The sequence below is a fragment of the Oncorhynchus clarkii genome, chromosome 12, assembly GCF_045791955.1.
Source record: "Oncorhynchus clarkii lewisi isolate Uvic-CL-2024 chromosome 12, UVic_Ocla_1.0, whole genome shotgun sequence".
Classification (NCBI taxonomy): Eukaryota; Metazoa; Chordata; class Actinopteri; order Salmoniformes; family Salmonidae; genus Oncorhynchus; species Oncorhynchus clarkii.
This window is the reverse complement of record NC_092158.1, coordinates 69,008,082-69,033,634: the sequence shown is the minus strand read 5'-3', so window position 1 is coordinate 69,033,634 and position 25,553 is coordinate 69,008,082. Positions and strand designations below refer to the sequence as shown.

The following is a 25,553-nucleotide window of genomic DNA, read 5'->3' as shown; positions in this document are numbered from 1 at the left end:
TGTGGAGTGGACAAAATGGGTAGCTAGCCGAATGGAATGACATTTGACCATCATTTCAGTTGGTACGACTCACGTAAATAAGTAATCCCCCTATACTTATGTACTGCCTATATATTTTTTATTTCCAATGAACGTGATGAAATAAGCCATGGCAGAGTGCAACCAGGACACCGAACTTGGAGGACCACCCGCATAACAATAATAATCATAATATTTGGACAAAGTTCAAATAAATCGTCCCTTACCCTGCAATTCAGGTCCATAGGGGGCACTATTGATTTGGTCAGTGATAGTCTTGGTTGATCCGTTACAGCTGCCCTCCAGGGCTGGCCATTTGTTTTGTGCATCATTTCAGAAACCGCCAGCAGCTAAATTGAAAGTGGACTATGAGTGAGCTGCTACGTAGGCAAAATTACTTAATGTAAAATCTGAGAAATCAGCAGAGGCCACACAGTGTAAAAAAAAACCCACTGTCTTTATTTAGTTAGTCATTTTACAGTAGTCACTCAAAAGTAGCTGCCTTGAGTTTCTTTTTGTCTCTTTTCACATTGTTCTACTTTTCTTTCTCATTTTGATCAACACAATGGAAGAAACAATGAACAAATAAACAAGAGCAAAATAAATGGATAAAATGCCCCTTATCAAAGAAAGCAGGAATTTTGGCAAGAGGTGATGACAATGTTGACCCAGTGCGTCTCTGGTGCAATACAGTTTGGTAGAGACAAGACTACAATCTAGGGGTCAAATCTGAGTCAACTTGGCTAGGCTGGGAGTGAAAAAGATGACAGATTTGAGTCTAGAATAATTTCCTTATTGGACAACCGGATCAATTCCCATGAACCGCTACCCATTTATTTTCTCTCTGAAAGTGGTTGTCAGTTTAACTTTTGATATGCTTTCGCATGCTAGATTGTGCGCTGATGAACATACTGGATGACGAGGAGTAGTAACAACCCCACATTACTGATGGAAGTAAACATTTTTGGAAAACTGACCCATTCAGTCTATGAAAAGTTAAATATTGATTTGGATGAGTGTGTATGGCACAAGGCAATTTTCCACCATATATTGGACATTTGCTTTGCTGTAAGCCTCAGCCCACCACAATTACAGTTGCTACTTGGTAAGCTCAGCTCTGTAAGCAGCATAGCTTAGTGGCAAACAACAATGACTCATCTATGATCTAAAGTAGGACTCAACCTGAGCTAACATTGAAACACGCTGGACTACCCAGCTAAATGGTAACTAGCATGGACAGCTAATTAGTTCTACTTTTGAATCAAGTTCTTTTTTTAAGGTTCATGATTTGGCTGTGTTTTAATTTGACCTGTTTTAATAGATACACTTTCAGGGTAATAAAGCACACTATAGCTCAGTGTTCCCTCCTAAATTGTATTCTGATCAATCAGTTAGTGCAATCCTGGCACCAATGCTTTGTACGCAAGTCAATAAATTCACACAGGAACACTGGAAGCGATTTAGAATACACTGGGTAAAGATGAAATCGCTGTCCAAGCTGGGCATGTGACCTTTCAAACCAACCTTTTAGGGAAAGGGAGATACCTAATAAATTGTATAACTGAATGCATTGGGACAACTACCATTTGTCTAGTGGCTCTAGAGTTACTTGGCAGGCCTCTAGCCCTACATGTTATACCCAAAGGAAGCTGATTTGAGTTCTAATAAATGGTATTGGGAATTGAAACGATGAGGATGGAATCACAAAGTCAAACAGAATAGTTGAAAGGATACGAAAACACGTGATTTAGATGAGAATTACAGATTGAGGTTTAAGATCGTCCACCAACCCACCTAAAGTTGGTTGGGTTTAGTTCCAGATAGCACACAGCAGCAAGATCCACTGTGGCACTGAAGCACAAATACAGATCAACATGGCTCAGGAAGTGGACAACTGCTATTGAAGGAGGAGACAGACAAGGGAAACACTTGACCCAACCTGGCATGGTTGAGTCCAGCATTGCATGACAAAGTGATGTCCAGTCCAATACTGAATGAACTGGCCCGTTGAGTCCAATAGCTACTCTCTGAACTGGTCCAATGCAGTCCCATTCAGCTGAATGACGTTTACTCATGTCAAATACTGCTCATGTTAATTCAATACAGCTCAACCAAATAAAATACAGCTTGGGCTCTGGTCTGAACAACCTCCCGTACATGCTGGTTTCAACCGATAACATCCATTATTAATAATGATAGGGTGAGCAGGAAAAGGAACAACTGACTGTTGATGTTGGCCTCTGAACTGGATTGAGAGTTGATTGGTTAAAAAAGTTGAGCCTGAATAAAATACTGCACTGATTTGTGATTAGAGTCCAAAACCAGCATGCCCAGGGGTACCCTAATGGAGAAACGATTTGGGGAATTGCTACAACTGATTCAATCAAACCCTCATCCTACAAGACCTTTAAGATAATGACACTGCGTGGCAGGTTGGATGGGCTGGGATGTTCCTGGCTTTGAAAGATAAGCAGCATGTGGACACTTAAATGAAAACCCAATTCTGGGAAAATCTTCAAAGTCCCTCACATCTGAGGCAGAAGTCCAACCAGGGTCAGCCTTAGTTTTAAACCCCCCTGCCACGTGGCGCAGCGAGCGCAGTGCAACGGACGGTCTCTGTTATCGACACAGTTTTCCCAAGTCATACTCAAAACGTGTCAGTCATTCACTGGAAGTTCGTGCGGTCGTGATCTAGACTGAACCGGTCTGCAAATATACAAGATAATGTTACATCAGCCAGGCATTGTGAAGCAGTGAAGAAAGGGGCTGTGGCAAATTCCAGGTCTGGTATGAAACAGTACGGTAAGCATGGTTCATTGCAGTCGGACACAGCAAGGTCCAGCTCTCTGCATAATGTACGCACACAGCACAGACGGTGGGCAGCACAAGCTGCAAAAGGGCCATGGCAGCAGAGAGACAGAGTGTGATGGGAAGGGCTGTCCAGGGTACAGAGTAGGACAATCAGATTGACAAGGATCTCTATCTCTAGTGGCTCTCCGGCCATTGAACAGGATATGTAGGGCCTTGAATGTCCTTAACCCCCAGAAAGATTGAGGGCAGCAGAGAGCTTAGCGGTGAAGGAGACGTACACACACGGGTCATGTTTCCGTCTCTTTCTCGCTCCAACTGTCACATTAACACCGTTTACATCTCTCACACATACTTACAAAGACACACACACTAACAGCCCAGCATCCGTCTGGACATTAAACGGCTTCCGATGGGGCGCAGCCTCTGGCATTGGGTACATTCTTCGTAGTCTGACGCCACGAAAGAGGAAATTGATTAGTTCGTCAGGAGTTTTTGATTATGGAGTGCAAATGATGCTAGTTCAAGACGGTGGCGCAGTGCAGTGCCTTTACACGTCAGCTGGATAATGGTTGGTGTGATGGTAGAAGGAGAGAGGGAAGGGGCGGATTGGGTAATTTACAGTAAACTACATTTATATACACACACCCATTGTACAGATATTGAATATGTACATGCTGAAACATTTTCAATGATGTCCGTTCACAAACAAGTCGATCCAGAGAAATGTAGGCAAAGGTCTATGGTTCTCTCATTCTCTAATCCCACTTTTCTCTTTCGTGGCTCCCACTCCACGTCCTTTTCCCTCAGTGGCTGGCTCACTGCCCACATCGCAGGGTCCCTCTCGTTCTCTTATCTCTCTGTAGTGTGGTGGGGGTTGATGTGTGTGTGTGTGTGTGTGTGTGTGTGTGTGTGTGGGGGGGGGGGAGGCGTCGCAGGCCCTTAGCTGTTCTTGAGCAGCACTCTATCATCAGGGCAAGGGAAGGAGAGGAGCTGACAGGCATCAGGGGTGAGCAAGGTGCAGGAGCGCAAGTCAGCGCTCTGCAGGGAGGCACAGCGGCGCAACAGGGGCAGGCACTGCTCAGTCACCTTCACACAGCCTGCGGACAGGAGAAAACAACAGGAGGTTAACTACCAACGGTCTACCTACATAACCACAATCACTGCAACACTTCAATCAGTAAACGTGGTTTGAATATTTCAACCAGGAGCCAGGTTGATATCGTTGGGAAATAAAACAACAAGTATCTCTGTATGTTGCTACTTGCTACTTTAGCATGATTAAACATCTCAGAGGGAAGAAAAGGTCAGTATCTGGAGCAGATCCCTGGTCATCAGTAGTCTGAACCTGCAATATTCAAATATACGAACAAACAAAAAACAGGGTACCTACCTTGGTGTATTTGGGGCTAGTGAGTCTACCGTGTAGTCTTTACCTGCCAGGTTGAGGTGGGTGAGGCTATCTTTCAGTGGAGACATGGGGGTGGTCAGTGTGTGGATGGTCTGGTCCGTGATGTTGCCACACTGACTCAGGTCCAGCTTGGTCAAGTGGGGCAGGTAGCGCACCAACAGGCGGGACGTGACATCTGTCAAGTCCAGCCCGGCCAATCGCAGCTCTGTTACGTTCTGGAACCGCCCCCCTCTGCTCTCGCCATGAGCTTTTCGACCAAGAACAAAGCAAAACATGTTACAGGACATTTAGGATTTACAGTCTGTGTGTTTATCAATGTAATGCACTATGACAGGTATTCCCAAATTGGGGTTGGCCAAATAAAAATGTGATTCACATACAAAAAATGAGCTGTTATCAAGGGGCAAAATATGGACACGTTTTTTTTGAGAGACAAGCTTACATTTTTTACTAAACCATTTTCACTTGTCTGACCGCTTGCATGATGAGTTTCTCACACGACTGGCCTATCTGGGTGACGTTTTTCCCGCCTGAATGATCTGAAGCTAAGATTACAGGTACTCTCCGCAACTACATTCAATGTGCTATGATTAAGAAGTTGGAGCTCTTCTTGGTCTGCATTAACAAGGACAACGCACAGGTCTTTCCATCATTGTATGATTTGTGTGCAAATTAACTCAAGCTTACGGAAAATGTCAAATGTGATATAGCGAAGCACCTGAGTGAGCTGGGTTCGCAATTACATTCCCCAAACAGATGACAAACTGGATTCGTTATTCCTTTCATGCCCTGCCTCCAGTCCACTTACCAATATCTGAACTAGAGCCTCACCGAAATTACAACAAGCGGTTCTGTGAATTGCAGAGTATCCTGCCTTGGCAAATCGCGCTGTTAAGACACTGATGCCCTTTGCAACCACTTACCTATGTGAGAGTGGATTCTCGGCCCTAACTAGCATGAAAACTAAATACAGGCAGACTGTGTGGAAAATTATTTAAGGCTGAGACTCTCCAATACAACCCAACATTGCAGAGTTATGTGCATCCTTTCAAGCACACCCCTCTCATTAACCTGTGGTGAGTTATTCACAATTTTTGATGAACACATATGGTTTTATATGTAAGATGGTTAAATAAAGAGCAAAATTATTGGTTATTATTATTTGTGCCCTGGTCCTATAAGAGCTCTTTGTCACCTCCCACGAGCTGGTTTGTGGCAAAAACTCACACTCATTCTTATGTTTAATAAATGTATTGTGTAATGTGTGTGGCAGGCTTACAATGATGGCAACAAAACAAAAAAAACATTTGAGAGTGCGCTGACCCTGGTGCTGGAGGGGTACGCAACTGGAGGTTGAACGTTTGAAAGAGTACGGGACTATAAAAAGTGTGGGAACTACTGCACTATGAAAAGGGAGTGGTTCTTCACTTGCAACAATATTCACTGAAAACAAGCATGACAGTACAGTGAAATTAAACAGTACATTTTATAGACGATTGGATAGACGATGTCACAAATGCCAATGAACACAGCACGTCATCTTCCCTTCCATAGTGTAGTGCGTTACTTCTTCTTCTATGAGGTTTAACAGCGGTTGGCATCCAATTTGTTGCATTACCGCCACCTACTAGATTGGAGTACAACTCCCTTATACTTTATTTGAAAAATAAAAATGTACTAAATAAATACCCTACCATCTAACACTATACTCACAAATTACTTATTTTCCACCATAATTTGCAAATAAATTCATTAAAAATCCTACAATGTAATTTTCTGGATATTTTTTTTTCTCATTTTGTCTATCATAGTTGAAGTGTACCTATGATGAAAATTACAGGCCTCTCATCTTTTTAAGTGGGAGAACTTGCACAATTGGTGGCTGACTAAATACTTTTTTGCCCCAATGTATATCCTAACTTCACTTTGTCAGGCAAAGACTCAACTTCAAAACTCAAAAGAACAGACAACCACTATTTCCCCACTCTGTCCACCTGGTCTTTGTCGCATCAAATGGCAAGCATCACATGCCCTCAGCTGGTCAATGTTTACAGTTGAAGTCAGAAGTTTACATACACCTTAGCCAAATACATTTAAAATCAGTTTTTCACTATTTCTGACATTTAATTTGGTAAAAATGTCCAGTCTTAGGTCAGCACTTTATTTGAAGAATGTGAAATGTCAGAATAATAGTAGAGGGAATTATTTATTTCAGCTTTCATCACATTCCCATTGGGTCAGAAGTTTACATGCACTCAATTAGTATTTGGTAGCATTGCCTTTAAATTGTTTAACTTGGGTCACACGTTTCGGGTAGGATTCCACAAGCTTCCCACAATAAGTTGGGTGAATTTTGGCCCATTCCTCCTGACAAAGCTGGTTTAACTGAGTCAGGTTTGTAGGCCTCCTTGCTCGCACACACCTTTTCAGTTCTGCCCACACATTTTCTATAGGATTGAGGTCGGGGCTTTGTGATGGCCACTCCAATACCTTGACTTTGTTGTCCTGAAGACATTTTGCCAACTTTGGAGGTATGCTTGGGGTCATTGTCCATTTGGAAGACCCATTTGCGACCAAGCTTTAACTTCCTGGCTGATGTCTTGAGATGTTGCTTCAATATATCCACATCATTTTCCTGCCTCATGATGCCATCTATTTTGTGAAGTGCACCAGTCCCTCCTGCAGCAAAGCACCCCCACAACATGATGCTGCCACCCCCATGCTTCATGGTTGGGATGGTGTTCTTCGGCTTGCAAGCCTCCCCGTTTTTCCTCGATGGTCATTATGGCTAAACAGTTCTATTTTTGTTTCATCAGACCAGAGGACATTTCTCAAAAAGTACAATCTTTGTCCCCATGTGCAGTTGCAAACCATAGTCTGGCTTTTTTATGGCGGTTTTGGAGCAGTGGCTTCTTCCTTGCTGAGCGGCCTTTCAGGTTATATAGATATAAGACTTGTTTTACTGTGGATATAGATACTTTTGTAGCAGTTTCCTCCAGCATCTTCACAAGGTCCTTTGCTGTTGTTCTGGGATTGATTTGCACTTTTCGCACCAAAGTACGTTCATCTCTAGGAGAGAGAACGCGTCTCCTTCCTGAGCGGTAAGACGGCTGCATGGTCCCATGGTGTTTATAGTTGCATACTATTGTTTGTACAGATGAACGTGGTACCTTCAGGCATTTGCAAATTGCTCCCAAGGATGAACCAGACTTGTGGAGGTCTACAATTTTTTTCTGTCTTGGCTGATTTCTTTTGATTTTCCCATGATGTCAGGCAAAGAGGCACTGAGTTTGAAGGTAGGCTTTGAAATACATCCACAGGTACACCTCCAATTGACTCAAATTATGCCAATTAGCCTATCAGAAGCTTCTAAAGCCATGACATCCTTTTCTGGAGTTTTCCAAGCTGTTTAAAAAAGGCACAGTCAACTTAGTGTTAGTGAAATAATCTTAACAATTGTTGGAAAAATTACTTGTGTCATGCACAAAGTAGATGTCCTAACCGCCTTGCCAAAACTCTAGTTTGTCAACAATACATTTGTGGAGTGGTTGAAAATCGAGTTAATGACTCCAACCTAAGTGTATGTGAATTTCTGATTTCAACTGTATATCTACTGCTACCCCAGTTATCACTCCTTCAGGGGTGCCCTTTTCATGAGAACGAAACAATTCACTTTACTTGCCCCCATTCGTTTTTACTTTGAGCGCATTCTTCCTCTGCCCAACAGAAACAAACAATTATCACTAGACCACTTTACCCTCACAGAGTCCACATTACCCAACACTTTTTCCACCCACCATGAAACCACAAATGGATCAGCCAAAATTCAAGAGTCCCCCTTTTTTTTTTTCAATTCAACCCCGTTTTCTTCCCAATTTCGTGGTGTCCAATTGTTTTAGTAGCTACTATCTTGTCTCATCGCTACAACTCCCGTACGGGCTCGGGAGAGACGAAGGTTGAAAGTCATGCGTCCTCCGATACACAACCCAACCAAGCCGCACCGCTTCTTAACACAGCGCGTATCCAACCTGGAAGCCAGCCGCACCAATGTGTCGGAGGAAACACCGTGGACCTGGCAACCTTGGTTAGCGCGCACTGCGCCCGGCCCGCCACATGAGTCGCTGGTGCGTGATGAGACAAGGATATCTCTACCGGCCAACCCCTTCCTAACCCTGGCGACGCTAGGCCAATTGTGCGTCGCCCCACGGACCTCCCGGTCGCGGCCGGTTACGACAGAGCCTGGGTGCGAACCCAGAGTCTGATGGGCACAGCTGGCGCTGCAGTACAGCGCCCTTAACCACTGCGCCACCCAGGAGGCTAGAGTCCCCCTTTTCCATAAACTACACGCCTACTGTCAGACTCTTCTTTATCCTGATCCTTGGTGCATACCTCAGTTTTCGATAACTTTACCTCACCTACCACCTCCGATACTTCACCCTCATTCACTTCCATTTCTCCTCGTCTTCAGCTCCCTCTGCTTATACTTTCTACCATTCTTTGACAAACCATCTCCCTTTTTTCCACCATTTTTTTATCCGACTCAAGCTCACCCTCTTCTTCCCTCACTCTCTTAGACCTCTTCTCCCTCTCTTTTTCCCTCCAGTCCTTCTCCGTTTTGCAAGTACACGCCTCCTTATGATAATACTGCCGCTCCATCCCTGACACCCATCTTGTACTTGCTTTCTCAAGGGACTCCATTTCTCCTTCCAGAATTGTGCACATGTCCCCAATAACGTGCCTATAACAACGAAGCTGGGCCTCCCGACATTCCAATACAATTCACACCAGTCCGCTTCCTCGGAAATCTCCCACTACTAATGCCCTTATCTGTATTCACCAGTAAACAAGTAGTTTGATTGGAGGAACTGGTAAAACAAAACGAATTAAACAAAATCCCAACAAACTGGATTTCAAAAAAATATTTGGGAAGCCAGGGCTTTGTTAACACAGACCAATTCTCTGCATTTGCAACTGTATTTAATTTGCACCTATATAGCATTCACCTCGTATTGCAGGTTATGGATGGCTAATCAATCATGTGAGTGACTTGTCACTAACCTGTCCGAGTGTCAGCAGGGGGCGCCAGGAGCTCCCTCAGGTGCGAGTCCTTCATGTCTTCTACCCGGCTGAGGTCGAGCAGACGCAGGCAGGGACAAGCAGCCTGACACAGGGCCGACACAGAGGACCAGGGACAGCCCGACACATTCAGCTCCAGTAGACCTGGGAGAGAAAGAGGCCAGGAGTTAGCGTAATCCCTAAAGCAGACTAGCAATACATCAATGAGGTGATGACAGCCAAACTACAATAGGACATGATCAGGCTATATTGATGGAAAAAAGATGTGGTAGGGAGGCAGAGGTGTTGAATGAACACAAGATACCTTGTAGACGGTTGATAAGCCACATGAGCTGCTTCTTCGAGATGTTGGTATAGCCCAGGTTAAGGGAGACTGGTTGCCTGCGGATTATACCACTCAGCATAGGAGGGGTGATAGAGCGCTGCCGGCTGAGGTCAATCTGAGTCCACAATCTCTTATCACAGCACCTGAGAGAGCAAGACAGAAAATAAAAGACTGGGATGAGAACAAAAGAAAGTCTGGTCTACTGTACGCCACAGAATTTGAGTCACTGCAGTCAATGAATATCCTTTCAGGGATGGTTTTCTATTGTTCTCAACATCAAAGATGCATTTCTCAGTAGTCCAAACAAGTTTGTGTTGAACTACCCCCTTCCAGCCCAACTGGATGCTGACCACATCTGAACCTTTTGTCTAGACTTACCACCGGCTCCATGTCCGACAGACCCGCATGCAGACGCACAGCTCCCTCTGGCTGAGGTGCTGGAAGACGTGGAGCCAGACGTCGCGGGGCATTACGTGGGAGGAGCCGCTGTCCAGGGGCAGGCAGTGGGGCTCGGGGCAGGCGGGTGGTGGCCGCACCAAGTGCCGCTCCATCTGAACAGGCCGGGGAGGCGAGGGCACAGCAGGGGGGCTGCGTTTCATCATCTGCGAACGTGGAGCCATACGGGACGGCTGTGACCGGGGTGAGGCGGCGAGGGCCGACATGCCCCCTGAGGAGTTGCTGCCTCCCCCTCCCCCATTGGATGTGGAAGTGGCAGTAGAAGCGGAAGAGTTGCTACTGTTCCTCGATGTTGGTTGGGACCCTGTTTGCTTGTTGCTACGGATCTTGCTGCCCTTGTTGCCCTTGCCAGTTCCGTGTCGGTGGTTGGCCACCGAGCCTCCGCTGCTGTTGTTGGCGTTCTCCTTCTCCTGAGTCTCCCGGTCCCTCACCCCCGCCCGTGTCCGTCCATTGCGTGTCTCAGAGCCGTTGCTGCGCTTACCGGAGAATCCCTCGGAACCTGGCGAGGGGCCGTGGCCGGAGGAAGGTGGAGGCTGGGTGGAGGAGAGAGGGGAGGGTGGAGGCAATGGGGTAGACTTCCGACTCCTCTCCCCACTCTCCTCGTCATTCCCGTCCGTCATGAGCCCCTTGCGGCCCCGTGGAGGTCCCTCCCCTTTACGCCGAGGCTTGTCTCCCACAACCTGCTCCTCCACCGCCTCCTCCTCCTCCTTAACACTTCCCTCTCCCTCAGAGTCCTCACTGGCACTGAAGCCCAGCTCCGCCAGCCTCCTGTCCCTCTCCCTGTCCCGTTCCCGGTTGCGCTCCCTTGCACTGTTGCTATAAGTGACGAGTACGGGGGAGGACGGTTCAGAGCCGCGCCGGCCATCTGAACCGGAAGGCGAGTCAGAGTCGGACTCCGAGTCAGACTCAGAACTAGACGAGCTCGATGAGCTGGACTCGCGGACACGCTCAAGGAGCTGGCACATGCGCTTGAAGCGCTCCAATTTCTCGCGGTGGTGCGAGCGCTGGTCCTGGCTGGCCGTAGAGGTGGGGGACTGCGTGGAGTTGGAACCCCCTCCGGAACCCTGGCCGCCTCCGGTGGAGGAGTTGGGCCCATTGGACTCTGCAGTCTCTGACACGTTAGGCTTCTGTTTCTGTCATGGGAGGGATAACGTTAGTGAAGAGAGTGACAGAGGAGCATGAATCCTAACCTTTACCATTGAGAAATATAACTTGAACCCGACTAAGAGCTGGATTCAGTCCATATCCCAGAAGATTCGCGTTATACCTCAATTGAAATTCAAGGGCAATGTTGGCGCATTCGCAAAGACTGCATTCAACGGTAAACACTGCAGATGTCGGCTCAATGAGAAATGACCTTTAAAAAAGAAAATGTACAGGGAACTTCAGCGATACAGATTGAATCCAGTCCGTAGTTACCATATGCATAATGACAGAGCTTAACATTTTGTTCACATGAAATTACCTTTTTCAAGCGTTTTTCATGCGCCCCTTTCATCTGAGGTAAAAGGTCAGACAGAGAAGAGTTGGCAAGCTGCGTTCATACAATTGGTCACAACTTGTAGGCCTCTTAGCAACTATACCCTGAGCATACAAAACATTAAGGACACCTGCACTTTCCATGACAGACTGACCAGATGAAAGCCATGATCCCTTTTTGATGTCACTTGTTAAATCCACTTCAGAAATCAGTGTGGATGAATGGGAGGAGACAGGTTAAAGAGGATTTTTAAGCCTTTAGACAATTGAGACATGGGTTGTGTGTATGTGTGCCATTCAGAGGGTGAATGGGCAAGACAAAATATTTAAGTGCCTTTGAACGGGGTATGGTACTAGGTGCCAGGCACACCAGTTTGTGTCAAGAACTGCAACGCTGCTTTCACAGCAGCGTTGATACACAGTTTCCCGTGTGTATCAAGAATGGTCCACCACCCAAAAGACACCCAGCCAACTTGACACAACTGTGGGAAGCATTGGGGTCAACATGTGCCAGCATCCCTGTGGAACGCTTTCTGCCCCTTTTAGAGTCCATGCCCGACGAATTGAGGCTGTTCTGAGGGCAAAAGGGGAGGGATGCAACACAGTATTAGGAAGGTGTTCCTAATGTTTGGTATACTCGGTGTGCATGCTAAATGTCTGCAAACTGCAACACTTCACCAAGATCGTCCTACCTTCTTTTTGGGGCCGCTGTCCTGGGGAAGCTCCTTTTCCTTCTTCCTCTTGTGACCGTCCTGTCGCCCCCCGTCATCTAAAGAGGGGGGTTTCTTTTTGGTGGGTGGAGGATCGTCGGTCAGCTTCCATCGGCCCACCTCCCCGTTGTCCATCCGCCTCTTCCCTGAGCCGTCACCCCCGTCCTGATGTGTGGAGAAAGGGGAAGAGGATTGAAGAATATGTACAGTACATTCGGAATGTATTCAGACCCCTTCCCCTTTTCCACTTTGTTCCGTTTGTCTTATTCTAAAATGGATTAAATAATCACACACACACCCCAAATCTGCACACAATGCCCCATAATGACAAACCAAAAACAGGTTTAGACAATTTCCCCAATTTTTTTTAAATATTTCTTTTTAACCGAAATACCTTATTTACATAAGTATTCAGACCCTTTCCTATGAGACTCGAAATTGAGCTCCGGTGCATCCTGTTTCCATTGATCCTCCTTGAGATGTTTCTACACATTCAGTTAATTGGACATGGTTTGGAAAAGGCACACACCTGTCTATAGAAAAGGTCCCACAGTTGACAGTGCATGTCAGAGCAAAAACCATCCATGAGGTTTAAGGAATTGTCCGTAGAGCTTCAAGACAGATTGTGTCAAGGCACAGATCTGGGGAACGGACCCCAAAAAATTCTGTAGCATTGAAGGTCCCCAAGAACACACCGTGGCCGTCATTCTTAAATGGAAGAAGTTTGGAACCACCAATACTCTTCCTAGAGCTGGCCGCCCGGCCAAACTGAGCAATCGAGTTAGAAGGGCCTTGGTCAGGGAGGTGACCAAGAACCCAATGGTCACTCTGACAGAGCTCCAGAGCTCATCTGTGGAGATGGGAGAACCTTCCAGAAGGACAAACATCTCTGCGGCACTCCAACAATCGGGCCTTTATCGTACAGTGGCCAGACAGAAGCCACTCCTCAGTAAAATAAATTAACATGACAGCCCCTTGGAGTTTGCCAAAAGGCACCTAAAGGACTCTCAGACCATGAGAAAGAAAGATTCCCTGGTCTGATGAAACCAATATTGAACTCTTTGGCCTGCATGCCAAGCGTCACGTCTGGAGGAAACCTGGCATGCTTCACCGTAGGGATGGTGGTGGCAGCATCATGCTATGGGATGTTTTTCAGCAGCGGGGACTGGGAGACTAGTCAGGATAAAGGGAAAGATTAACAGAGAAAAGTAGAGATATCCTTGATGAAAACCTGCTCCAGAGCTCTCAGGACCTCAGACTGGGACAAAGGTTCACCTTCCAACAGGACAACAACCCTCGGCGCACAGCCAAGACAACGCAGGAGTGGCTTCAGGACAAGTCTTTGAATGTACTTCAGTGGCCCAGCCAGAGCCCGGACTTGAAACCGATCTAACAGCTCCCTATCCAACTGACAGAGCTTGAGAGGATCTGCAGAGAAGAATGGGAGAAACTCCCCAAATATAGGTGTGCCAAGCTTGTCGCCTCATACCCAAGAAGACGAGGCTGTAATTGCTGCCAAAGGTGTTTCAACAAAGTACTGAGTAAAAGGTCTGAATACTTATGTAAAAGCGATATTTCCGTTTATTTTATTCAAAGATTTCTAAAAACCTGCTTTTGCTTTGTCATTACGGGATAATGTGTGTAGGGGGTGGGGGGACTATTTAATCAATTTTAGAATGAGGCTGTGACATAAAAAAATGTGGAAAAAGTCAAGGTGTCTGAATACTTTCTGAATGCACTGTATATGTAATAGCCTACTACAGTATATGAAATGGGGATCTGGTCAATGAAACAAAATTATATTCAAAGAGCTTATTTAGACAAATATATTTTCTATAAAAGGACTAACGCGTTCCATTCCAAATCAATCCTCCTACCTTATCAACCATTATTGATTAATCCATACATCATAGATGTCCTTTGTTAACCTCTCTGGTTTAGTTTTATCAGCAGAGCCTGACAGACCAGTGTTCCCAGTCACAGTTCTCACCTTACTGGTCTTGCCTTCCTTATGGCATTTTGGACACTCCCAACAATTCGGGATTTCATCGTTTATGATGCCTTCTGCTTTACCCATCTGTAGGTTGGAGAAAATAAACAATGAAATCAATCATTCAATCAATAAATGTATGTAACCAATACTAGATAGAGCAGACATTTGACTTAGGACAGTATGAATGGAAGAGAGACACACCCACTCTAACACACACACACACACACACACACACTTCTCCAGCTATGACAGCCGGCCATACACAGAGGGTCTGGCCCCACCTTGAGGCAGCTGGGGTGGATGATCTCGTTGCAGATGGTGCACTCCATCAGAGAGAGGCTAAACTTCTCTTCTTCTGTGTCTACCGTGTCCTCCTTCCCCGCCTCCCCACACGAGAAGCACACCGCTGTGTGGGGCAACACAGGCTACAAGGAAGAAAATAACATGTTATATAACCATGTTAAACAATATATTTATTCAATATAAATCAAATATTGTATGTGCGTAACCAATATAAATGTGTATATGTACATAAATCAAATATTGTATGTGGGTCCATTCAGGATAGAGGTCTCAGAGGTGGAGCTGTAACCATGTATTCATTCACTATGGATGGTACATTTATTATGCATCTAAATTGAAGCGCAGGAATAAATAAAACAAAATTGGACACCTGCTGCTCTTAGGAGGACCTAGCTAATTGAGAGTGTGTGGATGAAAGCAAATGCATTAATATAGAGATATTTGCCAGCCACTTAATTAAACAATATAAAAAAATAAAAAAAGAGGTAAAGGGAGGAGTGCTTTTTCAGAAGCACAGGGACAGAGCACTGTATTTATTAGGTTTATTTTCTTTGACACATTACCCCAGTTGTCCAGCTCAACATTTTCATGAACCTGCCAACAGTGGAATTTTGACAATCGAAAAAATAAACTGTACTGAGGTCAAAATTGCTCACTTATCAAGCCAAACAAGTTTGAGGTGAACAGAATCTAGCCAAGATCCATTGACCAACTATCAGAAATTAATGAGATTGAAGAACTAATCTGCACAGATTCTGTGGATTAGTATCCCTGTATACATCCAACCTAATTTCCTTCCTTCACCACAAGATCAGTCTCCCAGCTATCTGTCGAGAAAATAAAACTGATCAAAGCAAATTGCTGCCCGCCCAAAAAAATAACACCAAAGTAACAATGTGCTCAGTTACCAAGGAAACGCATCACATTTCCCACATCTAGGCAACCAGCCATCTATGCCATTTCAGGCATTCGCAAACCAATCGATAAAAATCACACCCTAAATCACTAAAGGCGTTCGAACAAGCTTATCCACTTTCATGCAGGGGATGACTACTCTATTTTGATGACATTCGCTCTCTGAAACAGCTTTGCTAAACCAGAGGCAGATTTTCAGAATGTAAACAGCAAAAAACAGTTGACATATTGTATATGTCATACAGTGCCTTCAGAAAGTATTCATTCCCCTTGACTTATTGCACATTTTGTTGTTACAGCCTGAATTCAAAATTGATTAGTGATCTCTCACCCAACTACACCATAATGAAATATTGAAAGCATGTTTTTACATTTTTTTTGCTAATTTATCAAACATTTTATACAGAACTCTAATTTACATAAGTAATCGCACCCGAGTCAATAGAAGCACATTTGGCGGCAATTACAACTTTGAGTCGTCTTGGGTATGTCTGTATCAGCTTTGCACATCTGGATTTGGGGATTTTCTTACATTCTTCCTTGCAGATTTTTTGAAGCTCTGTTAACCACCGATATGTATCTAATTTAACAGCAATCTTCAAGTCTTTCCACTGTTTTTCAAATGGAATCCAAGTCTGGGCTTTGGCTGGACCACTCGAGGACTTTCACATTCTTGTTCTGAAGCCATTCCAGCGTTGCCCTGGCCGTATGCTTGGGGTCATTGTCCCGTTGGAACGTTAATCTTCGCCCCAGTCTCAGGTCATTTGCACATACCATGGGCCGCCACCACCATGCTTCACGGTAGGGATGGTGTTAGACAGGTGATGAGTGATGCCTGGTTTTCTGCAGACATAGCGCTTTGCATTCAGGCCAAAGAGTAAAATTGTTTGTCTCATCAGACCACAGAATCTCTTGCTCTCTTATGATCTCAAAGCCTTTTTGCAAACTCCAGGTGTGCCGTAATTTGCCTCTCTCTCAGGAGTGGCTTCCGTCTGGCCACTCGCCTATAAAGCCCAGATTGGTGAAGTGCTGCAGAAACTTGATTTTTTTTCCTTCATTTGATTTATTTAGCCAGGATAGTCCACTCAGTAACAATTGCCACTGTTTTCCAGGGAGTCCTGGGTTCCATAGAATCAATAAACAAATCTATACAGTTAGGGTTGCACATTTTGGGAAATATTCACGAGGTGGAAACTTTGTGGGAATTAACATGAATATATGCAAATTAATACCATTTAAATGTAGATGTTTTTTGCATTGGTTATATTTACCATATCATATGGAGACAAACAAACCTTTTACCTTATCATAAGACAAATGATGCAAATGATTAAATCATTCCAATAGAAATAAAATAAACTAATTTAATTACGAATTGGAACATTAATTAAACAAGTTGCCTCATCACATGGGATGATTTCACTGAACAACAAAAAGGGAATATTGAATGATCCCAACGATCCATCGCATCTCCCAAAAATGTTTTCAACATACATCTGTAAAATGATAGTTTCTAGACTAAAGCTTTGGTTGTCTTCCTCTCAGGCTTCCATTTCTTCTCCCTGGACCTCCTCAATGTCCACCTCTTGAACATCAGAGGCCTAATCTTCACTGTCACTTTCCAACCTTGTTGAGGATGGCTCGTTGTCAGGCTCAAAAAGCCTCAAACTTTCCCGGATGGCCACCAATTTTTCCACCCTTGCATTGGTCGGCCTGTTACATGCTTTGGTGTGTGTGTGTTCCCAAACAAGGGCCATTTGCGCTCTGAGGCAGCTGATGTTGGTGGGATTTGGAGGATGATGGAGGCAATATGGGAAAGAGCCTCAGATCCACAAAGTCCCTTCCACTAGGTGGCTGATGAGATGTTTGCATCTCCATCCCAAAGACCTTGCTTGGAAGTGTACTTCGCCAGACTGCCAAGAACCTTGCCCCCATCCAGGCCAAGGTGGCGAGACACCATAGGCCTTGTTGATCTCTGTAACAGACAGGATGCTCTTGCCAGCATACTTGGGGTCCAACTTGAACGCTGCGGTGTGTATGAGCCTAAGGCAGAAGTCTTCACGCTTTTGATGCATTTCAGAACTGCAGTTTCCTTTGCTTGGAGCAACAGTGAAGTGGGCAGGACAGTACGGATTTCTCCTCTTACATCTGCAAGCAGAGTCTGAACATCAGACAGGGTGGCATTGTCTCCCTCAACACGTGCAATGGCTACTGCTACTGGTTTCAGGAGTTTCAGGCTGCTTACCACTCTCTCCCAAAATACATCATCCAGGAGGATCCTCTTGATGGGGCTGTCCATATCGGCAGACTGTGATATGGCAATTTCTTGGAGAGTGTCAAAAATTATGAAAACACCACCCCAACAGGTATTGCGGGGAAGCTTCAATGTGGTGCTCTTATTCTTCTCACTTTGCTTGGTGAGGTAGATTGCTGCTATAAATTGAGGACCTTGATCACATACCTAACCATTTCCTTGGCTCTTTTGTAGAATGTATCCATTGTTTTCAGTGCCATGATGTCCTTGAGTGGAAGATTTAATGCATGAGCAGCACAACCAATGGGTGTGATGTGAGGGTAGGACCCCTCACTTTAGACCAAGCAGCCTTCATGTTCACAGCATTGTCTGTCACCAGTGCAAATACCTTCTGTGGACGAAGGTCATTGATGACGGCCTTCAGCTCATCTGCAATGTAGAGACCGGTGTGTCTGTTGTCCCTTGTGTCTGTGCTCTTGTAGAATACTGGTTGAGGGGTAGAGAGGATGTAGTTAATTATTCCTTGCCCACGAACATTCGACCAACCATCAGAGATGATTGCAATACAGTCTGCTTTCTCTAGGATTTGCTTGACCTCCACATCTCAGAGTTCAACATGTTGGAGTGGTGCATGCTGGGCGAAGAACATTCAGAAATCTATTCCAATACACATTGCCTGTGAGCATCAGAGGTGAACCAGTTGCATACACAGCTCGAGCAAGACATTCATCAGAATTCTTCTGACTACGTTCCTCCATTGAGTCAAAAAACCTAATTCCAGGAGGATCATGAGCTGTTGCATTTGATAAGGTGTCTGATTCATCATGTTCACATCAAATAGAAGTAGAGGGACTTTTGTCAGACGTTGCGTGTTGTGAGCGCGGAATGAACTTTATGCACTTGGCCAGATGATTCTGCATCTTTGTTGCATTCTTCACATTTGATTTGGCACAGTATTTGCAAAATGTACACAGCTTTTCCTTCTACATTAGCTGCAGTGAAATGTCTCCACACATCAGATCATGCCTGTGGCAGTGCCCGTGGCATTGTTCTGTAAAGATTTTAAAAAACAAAGTAAAATAAATAAATACAAATTAACTCAGCAAAAAAAGAAACGTCCTCTCACTATCAACTGTGTTTATTTTCAGCAAACTTAACGTGTAAATATTTGTATGAATTTAAGGTTCAACAACAGACAAACTGAACAAGTTCCACAGACATGTGACTAACAGAAATGGAATAATGTGTCCCTGAACAAGGGGGGGTGGGTCAAAATCAAAAGTAACAGTCAGTATCTGGTGTGGCCACCAGCTGCATTAAGTACTGCAGTGCATCTCCTCCTCATGGACTGCACCAGATTTGCCCGTTCTTGCTGCGAGATGTTACCCCACTCTTCCACCAAGGCACCTGCAAGTGTCCTGGCATTTCTGGGGGGGAATGGCCCTAGCCCTCACCCTCCAATCCAACAGGTCCCAGACGTGTTCAATGGGATTGAGATCCGGGCTCGTCGCTGGCCATGGTAGAACACTGACATTCCTGTCTTGCAGGAAATCACGCATAGAATGAGCAGTTTGGCTGGTGGCATTGTCATGCTGGAGGGTCATGTCAGGATGAGCCTGCAGGAAGGGTACCACAAAGGAGGACGTCTTCCCTGTAACGCACAGCATTGAGATTGCCTGCAATGACAACAAGCTCAGTCCGATGATGCTGTGACACACCGCCCCAGACCATGACGGACCCTCCACCTCCAAATCGATCCCGCTCCAGGGTACAGGCCCCGGTGTAACGCTCATTCCGCCGACGATAAATGCAAATCCGCCTATCACCCCCGGTAAAACAAAACTGCAATTTGTCAGTGAAGAGCACTTTTTGCCATTCCTGTCTGGTCCAGCGGCGACGTTGTTGCCGGTGATGTCTGGTGAGGACCTGCCTTACAACAGACAAGCCCTCAGTCCAGCCTCTCTCAGCCTATTGCGGACAGTCTGAGCACTGGAGGGATTGTGCGTTCCTGGTGTAACTCGGGCAGTTGTTATTGCCATCCTGTACCTGTCCCGCAGGTGTGATGTTCGGATGTACCGATCCTGTGCACGTGTCGTTACATGTGGTCTGCCACTGCGAGGATGATCAGCTGTCTGTCCTGTCTTCCTGTAGCGCCGTCTTAGGCGTCTCACAGTACAGACGTTGCAATATTGCCCTGGCTACATTTGCAGTCCTCATGCCTCCTTGCAGCATGTTTAAGGCTCGTTAACACAGATGAGCAGGGACCCTGGGCATTTTTCTTTTGGTGTTATTCAGAGTCAGTAGAAAGGCCTCTTCAGTGTCCTACATTTTCATAACTGTGACCTTAAATTGCAGGGATTAACTTCCCATGGAAAATTTCAGGAAATTTCGCAATAAGTTTCCGACCCGTTGCAACCCTATATACAGCATACCCACTGGCATACATACAAAAGCACATATAAGACCGCTTTCCTTCTGGCAGGTTCTCCCATCTCAGCCAAGGAACTTCGTAGTTCTGTCAGAGTAGTTATTGGGTTCTTGGTCACCTCCCTGACCAAGGTCCTTCTTGCTCAGTTTGGTCGGACGGCCACCTCCAGGCAGAGTCTGGGTAGTTCCATATTTTTTCCGAGACCAATTTGCTCTTGGAAACTTTCAACACACTAGAAATTGTTTTATACCCTCCCTTATCACAATTCTATCTCAGAGATCTACAGACAGTTCCTCAGACTTCATGGTATAGTTTCTGCTCTGACATGCACTGTCAACTGTGGGACCTTATATAGACAGTTGTTTTTATTTCTAAATCATGTCCAAACAATTTAAATTGGCCACAGGTGGAGTCCAATCAAGTTGTAGTAACATCAAGGATGATCAAAGGAAATTGGATGCACCGGAGCTCAATTTGTTGTGTCAAATGGGTGTGCATATTTATACAAATCAAGGAGTATGAATATTTTTCTGAAGGCACTGTAACTGTCGTCAATGGGTTGTCAATCGATTGTGTATCATAAACAACATCAGTTTATATTCTAGTCTAAACGGTGGTTTCTGTTTAGACGGGATCTCAATAAGTGTGAGGGATATGCCAAAAGCTCTTAAAGCTCGTCCTTTCACGTTTGGGAAAAGACGCGGGTCACAACATGTTAGCAGTGTATGTGGAAACTCCCTTCTTCACGTTTATTGTTTGGCAGGGTGGAAGGTTTGTGTAACAGGAAAAACAACCTAAAATTCAGTCTTGCGTGGATAAATTACAATATTTGATACTGAGGTTAATTAAGCTATAGGTTAGGTAATGTGCTCTATATACCAGATGCCAATCAAATCTCATTACACATTGAAAACGACAAAAGTATACAGTGCATTCGGAAAGTATTCAGACCCCTTGACTTTTTCCACATTTTGTTACGTTACAGCCCTATTCTAAAATGTATTAAATTGTCTCCCCTCCAATCTACATAGAATACCCCATATTGATAAAGCAAATAGAGGTTTAGAATTTTTTGCAAATGTATAAAAAATGAAAAAAACATTTACATGTATTCAGACCCTTTACTCAGTACTTTGTTGAAGCACCTTTGGCAGCGATTACAGCATTGAGTCTTCTTGGGTATGACGCTACAAGCTTGGCACACCTGTATTTGGGGAGTTTCTCCCATTCTTCTCTGCAGATCCTCTCAAGCTCTGTCAGGTTGGATGGGTAGCGTCGTTACACAGCTATTTTCAGGTCTCTCCAGAGATGTTCAATCGGGTTCTAGTCCGGGTCACAAGGACATTCAGAGACTTGTCCCAAAGCCACACATGCATTGTCTTGGCTGTGTCCTTTGGCTCGTTATCCTGTTGGAAGGTGAACCTTTGCCCCAGTCTGAGGTCCTGAGAACTCTGGAGCAGGTTTCCATTAAGGACCTCTGTACTTTACTCTGTTCATCTTTCCTGACTAATCTCCCAGTCCCTGCTGCTGAAAAACATCCCCACAGCATGATGCTGCCACCACCATGCCTCACCGTAGGGATCTTGCCAGGTTTCCTCCAGACATGACGCTTGGTAATTCAGGCCAAAGAGTTCAATCTTGGTTTCATCAGACCAGAGAATCTTGTTTCTCATGGTCAGAGTCCTTGGTGATTCCATACCTCTTCCATCTCAGAATGATGGAGGCCACTGTGTTCTTGGGGACCTTTAACGCTGCAGAAATGTTTTGTTACCCTTCCCCAGATCTGTGCCTCGACACAATCCTGTCTCGGAGCTCTACAGACAATTCCTTCGACTTCATGACTTGGTTTTTGCTCTGACATGCACTGTCAACTGTGGGACCTTATATAAAACAGGTGTGTGCCTTTCCAAATCATGTCCAATTAATTTAATTTACAAGAGGTGGACTCCAATCAAGTTATAGAAACATCTCAAGGATGATCAATGGAAACAGGATGCACTTGAGCTCAATTTCGTCTCATAGCAATGGGTCTGAATACCTAAGTATGGTATCTGTTTTTTAATTAATACATTTGCAAACATTTCTAAAAACTTGTTATCACTTTGTCATTATGGGGCACTTTTTTTTCTTTCTTTAATCAAATTTAGAATAAGGCTGTAACGTAACAAAATGTGGAAAAGGTAAAGGGTCTGAATACCTTCCGAATGCACTGCATGTCCTGTGCATGTTTCAAAAGTTAGTGTCAGATGTTACATCCTATCAAGAAAATGGCATCAGTTGTACAATTGATACATTTCCTAATACATTCACTTTTGGATGGAATAGAGCAGTGGTACATTTCCTAGTGAGAGTAGAATAATATTGGTAACGAGGCAAGAATGAGCAGTACGTGTTAGGGCTGGGAATTGCCAGGGACCTCACAATGCGATATTTGGTGCCGATTCGATATGTATCTCAATTCTATATGTATTGCAATTTGATACTGTGATTTTATTGCGATTCAATGTTCAAGTATATTGCTCACCATATGTCTACTGCAGAGGGACAAGAGCATAAGCTGCTGAAAACAAATAGGCTGCCTATTTAAAAAGAAGATGGAGAACAAGCTATGAAGGAAAAATACTGGAGTTTTGGTGCAGGTACAGCCAACTAGCAGAAAAAAAACAATATTGCAATATTGTAAAAAACGATACCACCTCAAAAATAATATCCTGATATGTAACTGTATTGATTTCTCCCCCCATCACTAGCGTGTGTGTTCTAACTTACCGCTGTGCACTGTCGGAGCAGACAGGACTGCTTCATCCTTCCGGGCCCGCCAAACTTTTTCATGTCCTTGCAGAAGTGGCACTCGCCGCACTCGGTCCGCATGCAGGCCTGACAGCGTCGGCACCGCGTCCGCCGCCGCCGTGCCCCTCCCAGAGCCTTACTGCCTGACATCCCCTCTGCAGTCAACTGGGGAGAGGAAAGACACACAGGTCAATACAAAGATAAACTACATATACTAGATGCCAGTAGCCAGACCTCCCCTCTGGAGAGAAAAAAAGATACAGGTAAACAAAATGTATACAGTGCATTCGGAAAGTATTCAGACCCACGTTTTGTTACATTACAGCCTTATTCGAAAAAAAAAACATTTTATCTACACAAAAAACAGATACCATATTTACACAAGTATTCAGCCCCTTTGCTATGAGACTCAAAATTGAGCTCAGGTGCATCCTGTTCCATTGATCATCCTTGAGACATTTCTACAACTTGAATGGAGTCCATCTGTGGTAAGTTCAATTGATTGGCCATGATTTGGAAAGGCACACCTGTCTATCTCTATAAAGGTCCCACAGTTGACAGTGCATGTCAGAGCATAAACCAAGCCATGAGGTCAAAGAAATTAGCCGTAAAGCTCCAAGACAGGATTGTGTCGAGGCACAGATCTGGGGAAGGGTACCTACAACTTTCTGCAGCATTGAAGGTCCCCAAGAACACAGCAGCCTCCATCATTCTTAAATGGAAGAAGTATGGAACCCCCAAGACTCTTCCTAGAGCTGGCCACCAGGCCAAACTGAGCAATCGGGGGAGAAGGGCCTTGGTCAGGGAGGTGACCAAGAACCCGATGGTCACTCTGACAGAGCTCCAGAGTTCCGCTGTGGAGATGGGAGAACCTTCCAGAAGGACAACCATCTCTGCAGCACTCCACTAATCAAGCCTTTATGGTTGAGAGGCCAGACGGATGCCACTCCTCAGTAATAGGCACATGCGCACTTGGAGTTTGCCAAAAGGCATCTAAAGACTGACCATGAGAAACTAGATTGAACTCTTTGGCCTGAATGCCAAGTGTCACTTCTGGAGGAAATCTGGCACCATCCATACGGTGAAGCATGGTGGCAGCATCATCCTGTGGAGATGTTTTTCAGCGGCAGGGACTGGAAAAGTAGTCAGGAACGAGGGAAAGATGAATCGAGCAAAGTATAGAGATCCTTAATGAAAACCTCCTCCAGAGTGCTCAGGACCTTAGACTGGGGTGAATGTTCACCTTCCAACAGGACAACGACCCTAAGCACACAGCCAAGTCAACGCAGGAGTGGCTTCGGGACAAGTCTTTGAATGTATTTGAGTGGCCCAGCCAGAACCAAGACTTGAACCAGATCGAATATCTCTGGAGAGACTTGAAAATAGCAGTGCAGTTACGCTCCCCAACCAACTTGACAGGAGATTGAGAGGATCTACAGAGAAGAATGGGAGAAACTCCTAAAATACAGGCGTGCCAAGCTTGTAGTGTCATACCCAAGAAGACTCAAGGCTGTAATCGCTGCCAAAGGAGCTTCAACAAAGTACTGTAAAATGTAATACTTCAGTTTATTTTTAATAAATTTGCAAAAAAATTATAAAACTTGTTTTTGCTTTGACTTTAGGGGTATTGTGTGTAGATTGATGAGGGGGAAAAAACGATTTAATCAATTTTAGAGTACGGCTGTAATGTAACAAAGTGAATTCTTTCCAAATGCACTGTACATAACAGATAGGCCGTAACTGTATATGCAGTGTATAAGACTATACCATATGCACATACTGTCTGACAACCCCTCTGCAGTCAACAGAGAGGTCAACACAAACTTCACATACAACAGTCAACTGGAAAACAGGAGACAGGTTAACACCCGGACATCCACTCTGCAGTAACTGAAGAAAATTATACCGGTTAGCACAAATATGCACTGCAAATACAGATAAGCACCCCAATCGGAATATCCCCTCATGTCATATGGGAGGGAGGACAAACAGTTCAGGAACATACACAAACTGGGGTGTGCGCCAAAGAGAGCAGGATAGATAAAGAGAAGGAAAGAGGAGAAAGGACAAGAGCTTATTCAGTGAACATACTGAATATGCATGCCAGTGCATTCATAGACCCATGTAAGAGACCAAGAGAAAGACTGACAGTGCAAACACTAGTGGGCAACAGGAGGCCAGTCTGCTCTCTCGACGACTCCTCAGACAGACAGGCTATAGCGTATGCTCTATGCTCCTTACCCTCATGTTATCAAATACAACAGGGCACATACTGTAGGGAGTGTATGAAATCTCCGCATTCCATGGCCTCTAATAAAATAGGCTTGGTTTACTCTTAGCCCAAACCCATGTGACAGGCCCCAAGCTAGTTGCTTAACTTGGAACACAAAGCCTCGGGAACTTAACAGATATTGTTTCTTGTAACAACAAATCCCGCCTCGCCCCTTCACTCTAGGAACTATCACAGGTGATCCTACATTTCCTCAAAACAGCCAGAATCAAAGAGCCCATGGCAAAGGCACTGAGGCCCTGGGTCTTCTCTTCTGTAAAGAAGAATGTGGTTCCTGCCTAGAACGAGAGACTGGTC

General features: G+C 44.9%; 1 protein-coding gene across 2 annotated transcripts in view; it reads right to left on the bottom strand.

The window, feature by feature from the left end:
• Nucleotides 1-457: 457 nt before the first annotated feature.
• The window catches only part of LOC139421133 (F-box/LRR-repeat protein 19-like), a 29,906-nt gene continuing 4,810 nt past the window's right edge, over nucleotides 458-25,553 (bottom strand). The window contains exons 2-11 of one of the 2 annotated variants that reach the window (XM_071171728.1): nucleotides 22,946-23,131; nucleotides 14,558-14,701; nucleotides 14,274-14,360; nucleotides 12,266-12,448; nucleotides 11,560-11,592; nucleotides 10,017-11,227; nucleotides 9,618-9,781; nucleotides 9,296-9,457; nucleotides 4,263-4,484; nucleotides 458-3,926 (exon numbers count right to left, since the gene is read on the bottom strand). In XM_071171728.1, the coding sequence (XP_071027829.1) occupies nucleotides 3,769-3,926; nucleotides 4,263-4,484; nucleotides 9,296-9,457; nucleotides 9,618-9,781; nucleotides 10,017-11,227; nucleotides 11,560-11,592; nucleotides 12,266-12,448; nucleotides 14,274-14,360; nucleotides 14,558-14,701; nucleotides 22,946-23,116 (2,535 nt within the window). In that variant the 5' untranslated portion in view covers nucleotides 23,117-23,131 and the 3' untranslated portion in view covers nucleotides 458-3,768. The remainder of the gene's footprint in view (nucleotides 3,927-4,262; nucleotides 4,485-9,295; nucleotides 9,458-9,617; nucleotides 9,782-10,016; nucleotides 11,228-11,559; nucleotides 11,593-12,265; nucleotides 12,449-14,273; nucleotides 14,361-14,557; nucleotides 14,702-22,945; nucleotides 23,132-25,553) is intronic. The other variant, XM_071171729.1, reaches the window with a different exon arrangement.